General features: G+C 42.2%; 1 protein-coding gene across 2 annotated transcripts in view; it reads left to right on the forward strand.

The window, feature by feature from the left end:
• Window positions 1–7559, forward strand: part of ACBD6 (acyl-CoA binding domain containing 6) — a 229155-nt gene extending 221596 nt beyond the window's left edge. For both annotated transcript variants that reach the window (XM_082834433.1, XM_082834434.1), the window contains one exon: window positions 7278–7559. In XM_082834433.1, the coding sequence (XP_082690559.1) occupies window positions 7278–7432 (155 nt within the window). In that variant the 3' untranslated portion in view covers window positions 7433–7559. The remainder of the gene's footprint in view (window positions 1–7277) is intronic.
• The last annotated feature ends 4358 nt before the right edge of the window (window positions 7560–11917 follow it).

The raw sequence follows: 11917 nt of genomic DNA on the forward strand, positions 1-11917 counted from the left end.
TGAAGCAGCCTTGAGGTCCATAGGCTCACATAAGAATATGATTTCCTCTATAATAAACATAATAGTAGCTACCATTTAATAAGCATCTACTATTTGAGTCCTCTAGTAGACCCTGGACATGCATTTTCATATGCCTAGGAAGACCATCTGAGGATAGTTACTCAAGGTCACACAAACCCAGCTTGGATTCTAGAATCCATGTTCTTTCTATGGCACTACTTATAAGGGCCTGTCCACCTGGGTCTCCAGGTTAATGTGGCAGTTTCCTCCTTTCGGAGCTGTATCCCTATTCTGAATGTAGGCATTCTTGACTGAGGTTCTGACACTCCGTATATATCTTACTAGCCCCACCCCCCCTGCAATGGTTGGACCTGACTTGTGGACTAGGTCACTGGCTGGAGTCCTGCTCCTTCAGGGATGGTTTCTGGCAACAAGGCCATTCAGTGGTGACTGTCCAGACCAGTACTGTCCCACCACCAAAGCCCATGGGTGGGGTTAGTTCACTCAGCCTGATCTACTTTCAACACCTTCTTCATAGTAAATACTGATGAGAGATATTTGGATGGTCACCTTCTGTGGGCCAGCATTACATTAAGCACCTAAAATTTATTGTTGAACTTGAGTGGTACTTATCTGCCCCGGACCCTCAGGCTGCCTGTCATCCGAGCCCACATCAGATCATGGCCAAAAGCCAATATTCCTTTGGTATGTTGACATAGTTGAAAAGGCCTTGTGCAAAAGATATACTAAGAAACAACAAATGTGAGATATACACAGAGAGACTCTGGGTTCCTGCAGAATCATGGGTTGTAGGTCATAGTTCACACTGTCATCAGGAAACTCACCCAACACAGGTTTGTAGAATTACATCAGTAGCAATAAGGAAGTTGGAAAAAGTAGTGATTGGTAAGGTTGAGTCATAATAATTAGTCTCAGGTGGGAGCAGTTCATCCTATAGGCACTATACCACACATCAGTTCTTTACAATGTGCATGAAAATCACCTGTGGCTCTTGTTACACCATGAATTCTAACTCAGTACATCTGAGGTGAGGCCTGAAGCTCTGCATTTCTAACAAGCTCCCCTAATATGCTGAAAGCCACTGATCCTCAGACTACACTTTGCATGGCAAGCCCATAGACCTCCTTGACACAGGTTTAAAAAGGAAAAAATAGAGTTGACTTACTAGGCTCTAAGTCATGCATGTAGGTGGCATTAAAACCTTCCAGCCGGGCTTCCTTGGTGGCGCAGTGGTTGAGAGTCCGCCTGCCGATGCAGGGAACACGGGTTCGTGCCCCGGTCCGGGAGTATCCCAAGTGCCGCGGAGCGGCTGGGCCCGTGGGCCGTGGCCGCTGGGCCTGCGCGTACGGAGCCTGTGCTCCGCAACGGGAGAGGCCGCAGAGGTGAGAGGCCCGCGTACCGCAAAAAAAAAAAAAAACCTTCCAGCCACGGGCCTTCCCTGGTGGCGCAGTGGCTGAGAGTCTGCCTGCCGATGCAGGGGACATGGGTTTGTGCCCCGGATCGGGAAGATCCCAAGTGCCGCGGAGCGGCTGGGCCCGTGGGCCGTGGCCGCTGGGCCTGCGCGTACGGAGCCTGTGCTCCGCAACGCGAGACGCCACACGGTGAGAGGCCCGCATACCGCAAAAAAAAAAAAAAAAAAAAAAAAAAAACCTTCCAGCCAAGGTTCATGATCTTACCAGAAAAGTAATCATTCATAGAGGAAAAAGACCAAGCCAGCCCTGAGTCTCAGAGCATTAGGAAGATGGAGCCCGGGGTTGAGGGGTCTGGAAATACATATAGAAATCAGGATAGGGAAAGAATGCGCAGCAGTCATAGAACTAACAACAACATTGTTCAGCTGTTTGAAAAGCAGAGAAGAAGGTAGCCTGGGGTATTTGAAGTCAGGCCCGGAACGCCAGACCCAGGACACTAGACTCACTGGCACAGAAAAGGCAAACTTCAAAGTCTTAACAACAAACAATGGAAAAAAATCAGCACAGGCAAACCAGCACCGTCACAAATGTCCAGAAGGCAACCAGGTATATTCCCAGATGTGGGAAGTGAACTTACCTGCTCATCTTCCGCTTCCAGAAGGAACGGAGCAAGGGAAATCAAAGCGTCCTAGTGCCAGAGGAAATAGCGTGTTCAGCAAAGAATCCAGGAGAGGATGAAGTACGGGAACTGGAAAACTCAGCAAAGGCTCAGCTCTGCTACCCACGTCACATCCGACGTAAAGTTACGTCGCACTGAACCAATGAGAGGCCTGTGTTCCTTCTTACCTGTGTGGGGCATTATCAATACGTGTGAGTTAAGTGGCTCTAGCTGTGAAAATTGAACAATAGTATGAGGCAGGAGGCACGCTGGTAGAGCCCTGAGTCTCAGAGTGAGGTCCCAGATCATCAGTATCAGCATCACCTGGGAACCTGCTAGGAAATGTAAATTCTCAGTCCTGCTCCAAACCTACCAATCAGAAACTGCGGCGCTGGGGGCGGGGGGCACCCTGCAGTCTGTGGTCCAACAAGCCCTCCAGGTGATTCTGATGCAGGCTCACTGCAGTAGAGTCTAGTGAAAGCCTGGTGGAGAGAGAAGGCCAGGTGTGGCAAAGGAGAATCATCATAAGTAGGCTTGATAATGGCGCTTTTAAAGAGCTGGTGGGGCTTCCCTGATGGGGCTTCCCTGGTGGCACAGTGGTTAATCCACCTGCCACTGCAGGGGACATGGGTTTGAGCCCTGGTCCAGGAAGATCCCACACGCTGCAGAGCAGCTAAGCCAGTGAGCCACAACTACTGAGCCTGCACTCGAGAGCCCATGGGCCACAACTACTGAGCCCACATGCCACAACCACTGAAACCTGCACGCCTAGAGCCCATGCTGCGCAACAAGAGAAGCCACTGCAATGAGAAGCCCGCACACCACAACGAAGAGTAGCCCCTGCTCGCCACAACTAGAGAAAGCCCGCGTGCAGCAACGAAGACCCAACGCAGCCAAGAATAAATAAATTAATTTAAAAAAAAGAGAGCTAGTGAAGTCTTAAGCCTGTTTATAGGGAGAAGAAAACCCAGTAGAGATAATGTAAAATAATAATTAGTAAAACATGCTTAGTGATCAACAATGAAAACCAAAGTGGATGAATGTAAATTGTAGTAAAAATTACAAGTGAAAATTTAATAACGGGCATTAACAGTCTTTGCCTCTTAAGCTTTTTATTTCCCAACCACATAAATGTGTCTACTGGTAAGGACACCATTAGGAATTTTCAATAATCTGTATGGCTCTTTCAAATGTATTTCTCCAGCATGGTAAGGGAAACCACCTTAGGTAGGTAGCTCTTTGGCCAGAGTGATCATGTAATATAAATATATTTAAAGAGTATCCAGAAAAATTGCTAAAAATCCTGAGCCCAAAACACATGTCTTCAGAAAGTCACACAGTACAGTAAAAATGGAGATAGTAGTGTGTATGGGGTGAGTGGGTTTTCTTTTTTGAGATTCAAATTTTACCTCCCTACTGAGCTTATCAATATAGATATCCCCTAGTACCACATATTTATCATGTCCCAAACAATATTATTTCTACCCCTCCATAATTTTCTGCTTCTGTTCCCCTCCAAAAACTTTGCTCTTCTGCTTCTGTTCCCCTCCAAAAACTTTGCTCTTCCTTATTTTAGAGCTGTCACCAGCATCTATGTGTTCTGCAAGACTAGAAACATAGGTGTCATCTTTGATTCTTCTTTTGACCATTGGATTGATTTGTTAAAGTTTTTTTTTGTTTTAATATTAAGGATATTAGCGCTTATCTGTGTTATGTAGGTGAATATGTTTCCCAGTTTATGGTTTACTTTTGTATATAGTATTTTCGTGTGTGTGGTATAGCTGTTTTAAATTTGTGTTCAAATTTATCAGTTTTAGGTTTCTATATAATCAGATGTATCAGTAATTATATCAAGTGTAGAAATACTCAGGCTGTTTTATTCAGTAAACATTACGATCACAGGCCTTGGGCCTAAGAGCTTTTCAAAAACGTATAAAAGTACCTGAAATCTGAAACAAAATATCTTTGCTCCAGAAAACAAAAAGAAAATTGCAAAATATAAATAATTAAATGTTTAGCTAGGTGTCTACAAATATGACATTATATCAGTTTCGTTAATTATTAAATTTAGTGTTCACAAACTTTTTTTTAATTAGAATTCTACCTTTATTCTTTTTTTTAACATCTTTATCGGAGTATAATTGCTTTACAGTGGTGTGTTAGTTTCTGCTTTATAACAGAGTGAATCAGTTATACATACACATATGTTCCCATATCTCTTCCCTCTTGCATCTCCCTCCCTCCCACCCTCCCTATCCCACCCCTCTAGGTGGTCACAAAGCACCGAGCTGATCTCCCTGTGCTATGTGGCTGCTTCCCACTAGCTAGCTATTTTACGTTTGGTAGTGTATATATGTCCATGCCACTCTCTCACTTCGTCACAGCTTACCCTTCCCGCTCCCCATATCCTCAAGTCCCTGCTCTAGTAGGTCTGTGTCTTTATTCCCATCTTAACCCTAGGTTCTTCAGAACCTTTTTTTTTTTTTTTTAGATTCCATATATATGTGTTAGCATATGGTATTTGTTTTTTTCTTTCTGACTTACTTCACTCTCTATGACAGTCCCTACGTCCATCCACCTCACTACAAAGAACTCAATTTTGTTTCTTTTTATGGCTGAGTAATATTCCATTTTATATACGTGCCACATCTTTATAGGTTGCTTCCATGTCCTGGCTATTGTAAATAGAGCTGCAATGAACATTGTGGTATGTGACTCTTTTTGAATTATGGTTTTCTCAGGGTATATGCCCAGTAGTGGGACTGCTGGGTCGTATGGTAGTTCTATTTTTAGTTTTTTAAGGAACCTCCATACTGTTCTCCATAGTGGCTGTACCAATTCACATTCCCACCAACAGTGCAAGAGTGTTCCCTTCTCTCCACACCCTCTCCAGCATTTATTTATCAGTCCCTTCTTTATACTCCTGCCAACACTAGCTAATTTCAAGCCCCCGAGAAGGACTACCACAGTCTCTTAACTGCCACAAATGCTTAGGTTCTACAAGTCACTCTAGAATTATCATCCTAACACAGAGGTCAAATTATGCTACTCCCCTCCTCATAAATGCCCAACTTCTTAGTATGGCTTTCAAGGCTTTGTATAGTTTAACTTAAATCCAGCCTCTGCTTTTGACGCTCTATATTGCTTCTCTGAGCCAGCAGACAGTTCTCTCAGCATTCCCTGTGCTCTCCTGCTTCTCTTAATGTTGTTTTGTCACTCTGCATGCCTTTTCTTCTAAGTTTACCTGGAATTTTACGCTGTCCTCAAAGCTCAGCTTACATACCACCTACTTGTAGTATTTTTCCTGATTCCTTAGCTTCCTCCTCCTCTCCCCATCCCCCTCACCTTTGCAGGTGTGTGTGTGTGTGTGTGTGTGTGTGTGTGTGTGTGTGTGTGTGTGTCCCCACCTGCCACAGTGTTTACTCATCCTTCTAAGTTCCTTAGAGCAGGAATCTTACCTGTATCCTTGATAGGACTGGTATGGTATGTATTCAGTAAAATACTCATTGAATCAAACTACTTACCCTTCTTGCTCTCCCTTTCTTTTAAAAACCTTTTGTTGTTGCTGTTGTGTAATATATCACACTACAAAATTGTATATAAAATGTATATGAAGAATTTAAAATGTACCTTTAAAAAATTGTATACCTACCACGTAGTTTAAGAAAGAGAACATTGCCAGTATCTTTGAAACCCCCTGTGTGTGTGCCTATCCAATTATATGGCCTTCCCTGCACCACCCCCCACCCCAGATTAGCACTACCCCAAATTTCATACCACTGTTTTCCCTTAGAGTTTCACTTCGTATTTGTGTCTCTGAACAATGGTGTTTAGTCTTGCCTGTTTTTAAAATCGTGTTTAAATGGAAACATACTGTATGTATTCTTCTAATTTGCTTTTTCCCTTCAACATTGTTCTAAACTCATGTTATATGAAGCTATAGGTCATTAGTTTTCATTTTGGTAAGGGATTTCATTGTATACGTAAACAATATTTTATTTTTACATGTTATTCTTAATGGGCATTTGAGTTGTCTACATGTGGGGTCTATCACAAACAGGGCTACTGTATGTACCTTCTTGCGGATATCTCCTGGAGAACACATGCAAAGGTTTCTGGAGAGTATAACTAGGAGTAGAATTGCTGGGTCCAAGGGTAGGCATTTGTTTAGGTTTAACGTGTAATGCCAACTTGTTGTCCAAAGTGTTGTCCAAAGTGATGCACAGTGTACACTCTCCACAGTCCAGAGGGGAGTCTCCCTTGCTCCTGGCCTCCTTCACACTTGGTATTGTCTCAGTTTTTAGTTTTCAATTATCTAGTGGGTGTGCAATGGTATCTCCTGGTTTTAATTTTTATTTCCGTGATTACTAATGTGGTTGCTCATCTTTTCATATGTTTGTTGCTATTTGTGTTTTATGTTGTGTGAAATGCCTACTTTTGACTTTAGCCCAGTTGTCTCAGTGCCATCTAATTAATGGAGCTTTGTTTCCTCGCTGATCTTCAATGCCAGCATTGTCACAATCAAGTTTCTGTACGTGTGCAAAAGAATGGATGGCCCTCTCTTCTAGCCCTTTGGTCTGTTTGTCCATCCTGGGGGCAGTACCATACCATCCTCATAATAAGTCTTGATATCTGTAGGCCCTTTTCCTCTTCCTGTGTCTTGTGTGATTGGTACCATTTTTTTAAGGTTGCTTTAGAGGGATGGTCTGATTACTAGGCCACCTTTTTTTCTTTCTTCATTTACGAATTTTAAAGTTCAGTTAGTTACCCAGTTATCCCCTCTTCAAAGACAAAACAAAATCCTTTCTTTGGCATTTACAGTATTTTGAGCCTTTTGACTTAGCCTACAAACCTATCATTTCGATCAAAGTAAATGAAATACTTAAACTATTTTTGTTCCTTCCCTTCATCCCATCCTGAAGAATAGAGTCCAGAAGCCTCACAATTTTAAAAAATGTATTTGTTTGTTAGCTTCTGGGCAACCACAAAGGCAAATTTGATTTTCCTAACACCGGCAAACCCACCGTCAGGCGCAGTTCCGTTACAAGGCCTCATCACCCCCAGCCACTGTCCCGTCGCCCACTGTTCAGGATTCCTTATTGCTCAGCACTTGCCTTTCCTGCTGACGTCTAGTACTCTCTGTCTCATGGTAACTTGGTTTTCGTATTTGTCGATTTTCCTGTCAGCTGCTGCCTGTGAGTTTTTGGACATTGTTGAGCTGCTGCTCCAGTCCGGCGCCGACCCCACAGTCCGAGACCAGGATGGCTGCCTGCCGGAGGAGGCGACAGGGTGCAGAGCGGTCACTTTGATGTTACAGCAGCACACGACTGGCAAGGCTTAATCAAAAGACTGGAAACCCACAGTCTGTAACAGCACAGGGCTTCAGTGGTGGAAGAAAACTTCAAAAATAACCCTTCTTTTGCCACCCCTCTTTGCTATACACTGGCTAATAAAATCAGTTGTGAGAAACTGGGGTTTTGAAGTCTCAGCAATTCCTTCTACTTACATATATTCCAGCAAGTACCGTTTGGTGATGAACATGTGTTCTGTGCATAATACAATCCAATTCCGCTGAACGTGCTCTGAAATTTATCACTGTTCTAGAGGCTGGGAGAGGAGGAGATGCATCATATTTCACAATATTAAACACGACTGCTCTTTTAAAAAACATAGAGAAGGGAAGTAGAACCGGCAGTACTACACTGACAGTTAGGGAAAGTTCCCTGAAATCCCAATATGGTGGAGCTCACATGGTCTCGTGGCACTTGGTACAGCTGGTCTGAATAAGTAGCTAAAACATCTATTCTTTTGTCAGACAGAATTGGGAAGATAGGAAAGAAGAGGGCTGTTAAGAAAGCAAAAGAGAGAAAGGGCAGAGTTTTGTCACGTAAGGGATATAGAAATCAGAGGAACAACCAGATTTACGGAGAAACCTCAGAATCTTGGACATTTGAGGATGGAAACACAGATTCTAGAAGAATGCACTGGTTAGGTCAGGATTCCTTAAACTCACCTTTACAAAACAGGGAGGAACCTCCCTAGGACCCTTTTAATTGGCTATCACGTTCCTGTCGCATAAGGCAGCGGTCTCTGTAACTAGCTCAGGCCTGAACTGTTAGGCCTGTTTGGGTCTAATATGAAACAGCCGTAATGCCCCAGTACTTTAGGTGTGATTGAAGTTATTTCTGGAGCACCTCTGTTTTTTATTAAAAACATAGACAAGCACGCCACAGGTTTTATTTAAAGGATAGACAAGTATGCCACTGGTGAAACTGGCTCCCTACATTTCCCCCTTTAAGCCTCAAGAACTCCATCTGGGAAATTCCTTGACATTTCTTATTATGTGAGGAAAGTAGATAGTTGTCATAGGAAGAGAAATGAAGAAACAAGTTGAGATGCCAAGATGACCATTTAAAAGATAATTTTTCTAACGTGTCACTCCTAAGATAGCAAGTAATAAACTTGTTTAGTGGAGCCCTCAACAATGGACAAGAGTTTCATTAGCTCAAGCTAACCTGTCCTTCTGGAACAAGCCCCCCCAGAGCAGCAATGAGGCATATTACCAATGCTGCTTATTTAGTGATTTTTCTAACCTCTTATTTTCTGAGATGTAACCCAAAACCACTCACCAAGGTTATTCATTTTTTAAATGACTTCTTAATTATCTGTGGAAGTGACGAGCACGTTAGTACATACTGAAATGTTACTGTAATTCTAGCAGAGCTTTCTCTTCGTTATCTGTTCTTTTCCCACAGTCCCAGCTACATGGCAACCTACTGTTCAGCTAAATCCTCTCATGTGGCACATTAATTGAATGTGTTTTAAGTAACATTATTCATTAGTTACAGTAAAAGTGACCAAGATGTTGCATGAAGCTTTTAACTGATATTACTTTGTGCATTTTTCGGACATTAGCAAATCAAAAAGTGTTTATTCGTTTCCAATTCACAGGGTAGTTATCTGAGCAAGAAGCTATGAAGGAACTCCTCTTTTCATTTCTCTTTTGTAATTCGACCTGGGTATGTATTAGACAAGTTTTTAATAAGCCGTTTTGCCACATCTAAAACAGGTTGTTTTTAAATAAAGAATGTAATTTGGTTTTTATTCATGTTATTTTAAGGTTTCACATTTGCATTGAAAGCTATCACTAAAAACAGTCATCGGGCTTCCCTGGTGGCGCAGTGGTTGAGAGTCCACCTGCCGATGCAGGGGACACGGGTTCGTGCCCCGGTCCGGGAAGATCCCACGTGCTGCGGAGCAGCTGGGCCCGTGAGCCGTGGCCGCTGAGCCTGCGCGTCCGGAGCCTGTGCTCCGCAACCGGAGAGGCCAAAACAGTGAGAGGCCCGCGTACCGCAAAAAAAAAAAAAAAAAAAAAGTCATCAACTTAACATTTTCAAGTGCATTTTAAAATCAGGTTCCAAAATCTATACTTTTGTTGCCCGTATCTGAATTTTCAAAAACTTTACTGTCGTATATAACAATCTATGGATCATCTCCCTGTGCCTTATTAAGGGGAAGATTTCATTCATAAATGTCAGAGAAAACTGGATCTTGGTTTGTTTTCATTCCCCTTAAATTATTGAACTATTATGAAGTGCATCACACTTCAGCCAGATCATGAGTTCCATTGCCAAAGCTGCAGCAGTTACCACCAAGCAAAGAACACAAAGATCCCACAAGCTGCATGGATGGCACGGGTTCAACCCCGATCAGGGATTGAACCCACGCCTTCCGGCAGTGAAAGGAATTCCCTAACCACTGGACCACCAGGGAATTCCCTGAAGGTTCATTTCTAGTCATGATTCAACTAGAACTTCAAAATAATTGTTCAGCCTTTTTTTTTTTTAATGTTTACTGGGATTGGGATTTTGTTTACCTCATCCTTGGTTCAAACTCTCTGATTTGTTATTTTTAGTGTACATGAGAATTTTAAAAATTGAGTCTCCGTTGTGTTCCCAAACTGGAAACCAGTTGGCTTGGAGGCATCTTTAGGTAGTGGGTAACTAAAGACGTTTGTCAGTGTTGTGAATAGTTGCTTTTTGCTACTTTACAACTTGCATTTTCCAGACTATTTATATTTTACCTTTCTACTTTAACCTCCTTCTCGGTTCCACATTTATTCTATTGTCTTGTCCTCCAGCCACCTCTATAGATGTGTGTCTACACATAAAAACATACCTAACCCCATTTTCCTGTGCCCTTAATAAAGTGAAAAAGGAAATTTGTTGCTTTTTCTTCTTTTTCTTTCCTGGAGATACTGTGATCAGAACAACGCTAATGGCTTTCTGTATTTAATATTTATTCAACGCTGTCATTTACTTTGCCCTCTATCAACTGATCTAAGAGGCCCTGATTGCCTTCACAGTAGTCTTGATACACACTAGTGAAAAACAAGGAATAAAAAGAGAATCATGTAAACAAACATTACAGAGGAGGCAAAGAAAAGCATCTGAATCACTGTTACCTTCAGAACTCTTGCTTGAGTCAGCTAAATCAGTGTTAACTCTTGCGGAGTTCCAGATCACTCTCCCCCTAGAACACAGTGTTGCGCATGGAATTTTGAGGATCTCCTGAAGCCCATCTCTGAACTCCACGGTGGTCTGTGAGTCCCATATAGAACCCCTTTTTTTCTGGCTTCTTGTTACAGTATTTCATTCTTGAATGAAATACAGTAATATGTTGACTGAACCAATTTTCACAGTTTTAAGTGCTTCTACCGGATGATGTATGGGGTCTTGCTGTGCCTATTTGAAAGAATGAGAGAAGTGCATCTTTTTTTTAAACCATTGGTCAAGATTCCAACAATACACATACAGTTTTATCACTGATCACCACGATTGGAAATTTTTAAAGAGGCCCTGGCCAAAAAGTTGGGCCCTGACCTATTTGACCTCTGGTTCTGCTGCAGGGCAGAAATGAGCCCACATGTTCAGTTCTGTGTGACTAATGATGGCTTTTTATATGCATTTAGCTCTTTTGACTTTCAGAATGCTTTCAGGGCATTATCTAATCTGTCATCCCTCCACAGTAACGCTGTAGAGTAGGTAGTGCAAGGGCTCTTAAGGCCACTTAAAAGAGGATGAATCGGAGACATTAACAGGTTACTTAAATTGCCCAAAGTCACAGAGTGGTAGTAGAGCCACAGTTAGGACCAAGTCTGCTGAATCTCAGCCCTTTATTAGACCACAGAACTCATGTGAAGTTTTGAAGCTCCTCCACCCTTCAATCCACAAATATTCCTTGAGCGCCTTCTCAATGACAGGCACTGTTCCAGGCCACTGTCATTCCCTTTTCCCATCATCATGGAAATTTAGAAGTACTTATATGATGTTATCTCAAGATACAGCATGAGATACCTTGAAAAGTCTCATAGAAATTAATAAGTTAATAAAAAGTAAATCTTTTAAACCTACTATAACTGTCTCTCTAATAAAGAGATAAGAAGTCAGCCAACTGAACACATACTGTTATCTCTAATGCTTGTTAGGTAGAAGGGTAACAACCAAAGTATAATAGCTAGAATCATATCTATTATAGCTTTTTTTTAATGTTTCAGCATTTTCCAGCTAAAGGGTTGCCATAATCCAGTGAACCTTTCCATTAAATAGGTATTTCTTAGCTTCCTGCCAGGTTTAACTACTCAGCTATGGGTTATTATTCCATGTACAATATGGCATCTCTGAGGATTAATGAACAAGGTGTGTGATGGGACCAGAGCTGAGCTTGGGTTGCAGAAGGGTTAGTACCCAGGCTAATGTATGCTTCAGCTGAACATGAAGACTTTCCAATGCTTATTTAGCATTTAACAGTTGAAACATGAAGGCTT

The sequence above is a fragment of the Leucopleurus acutus genome, assembly GCF_964270905.1.
Source record: "Leucopleurus acutus genome assembly, chromosome: 2".
NCBI classification, from domain to species: Eukaryota; Metazoa; Chordata; class Mammalia; order Artiodactyla; family Delphinidae; genus Leucopleurus; species Leucopleurus acutus.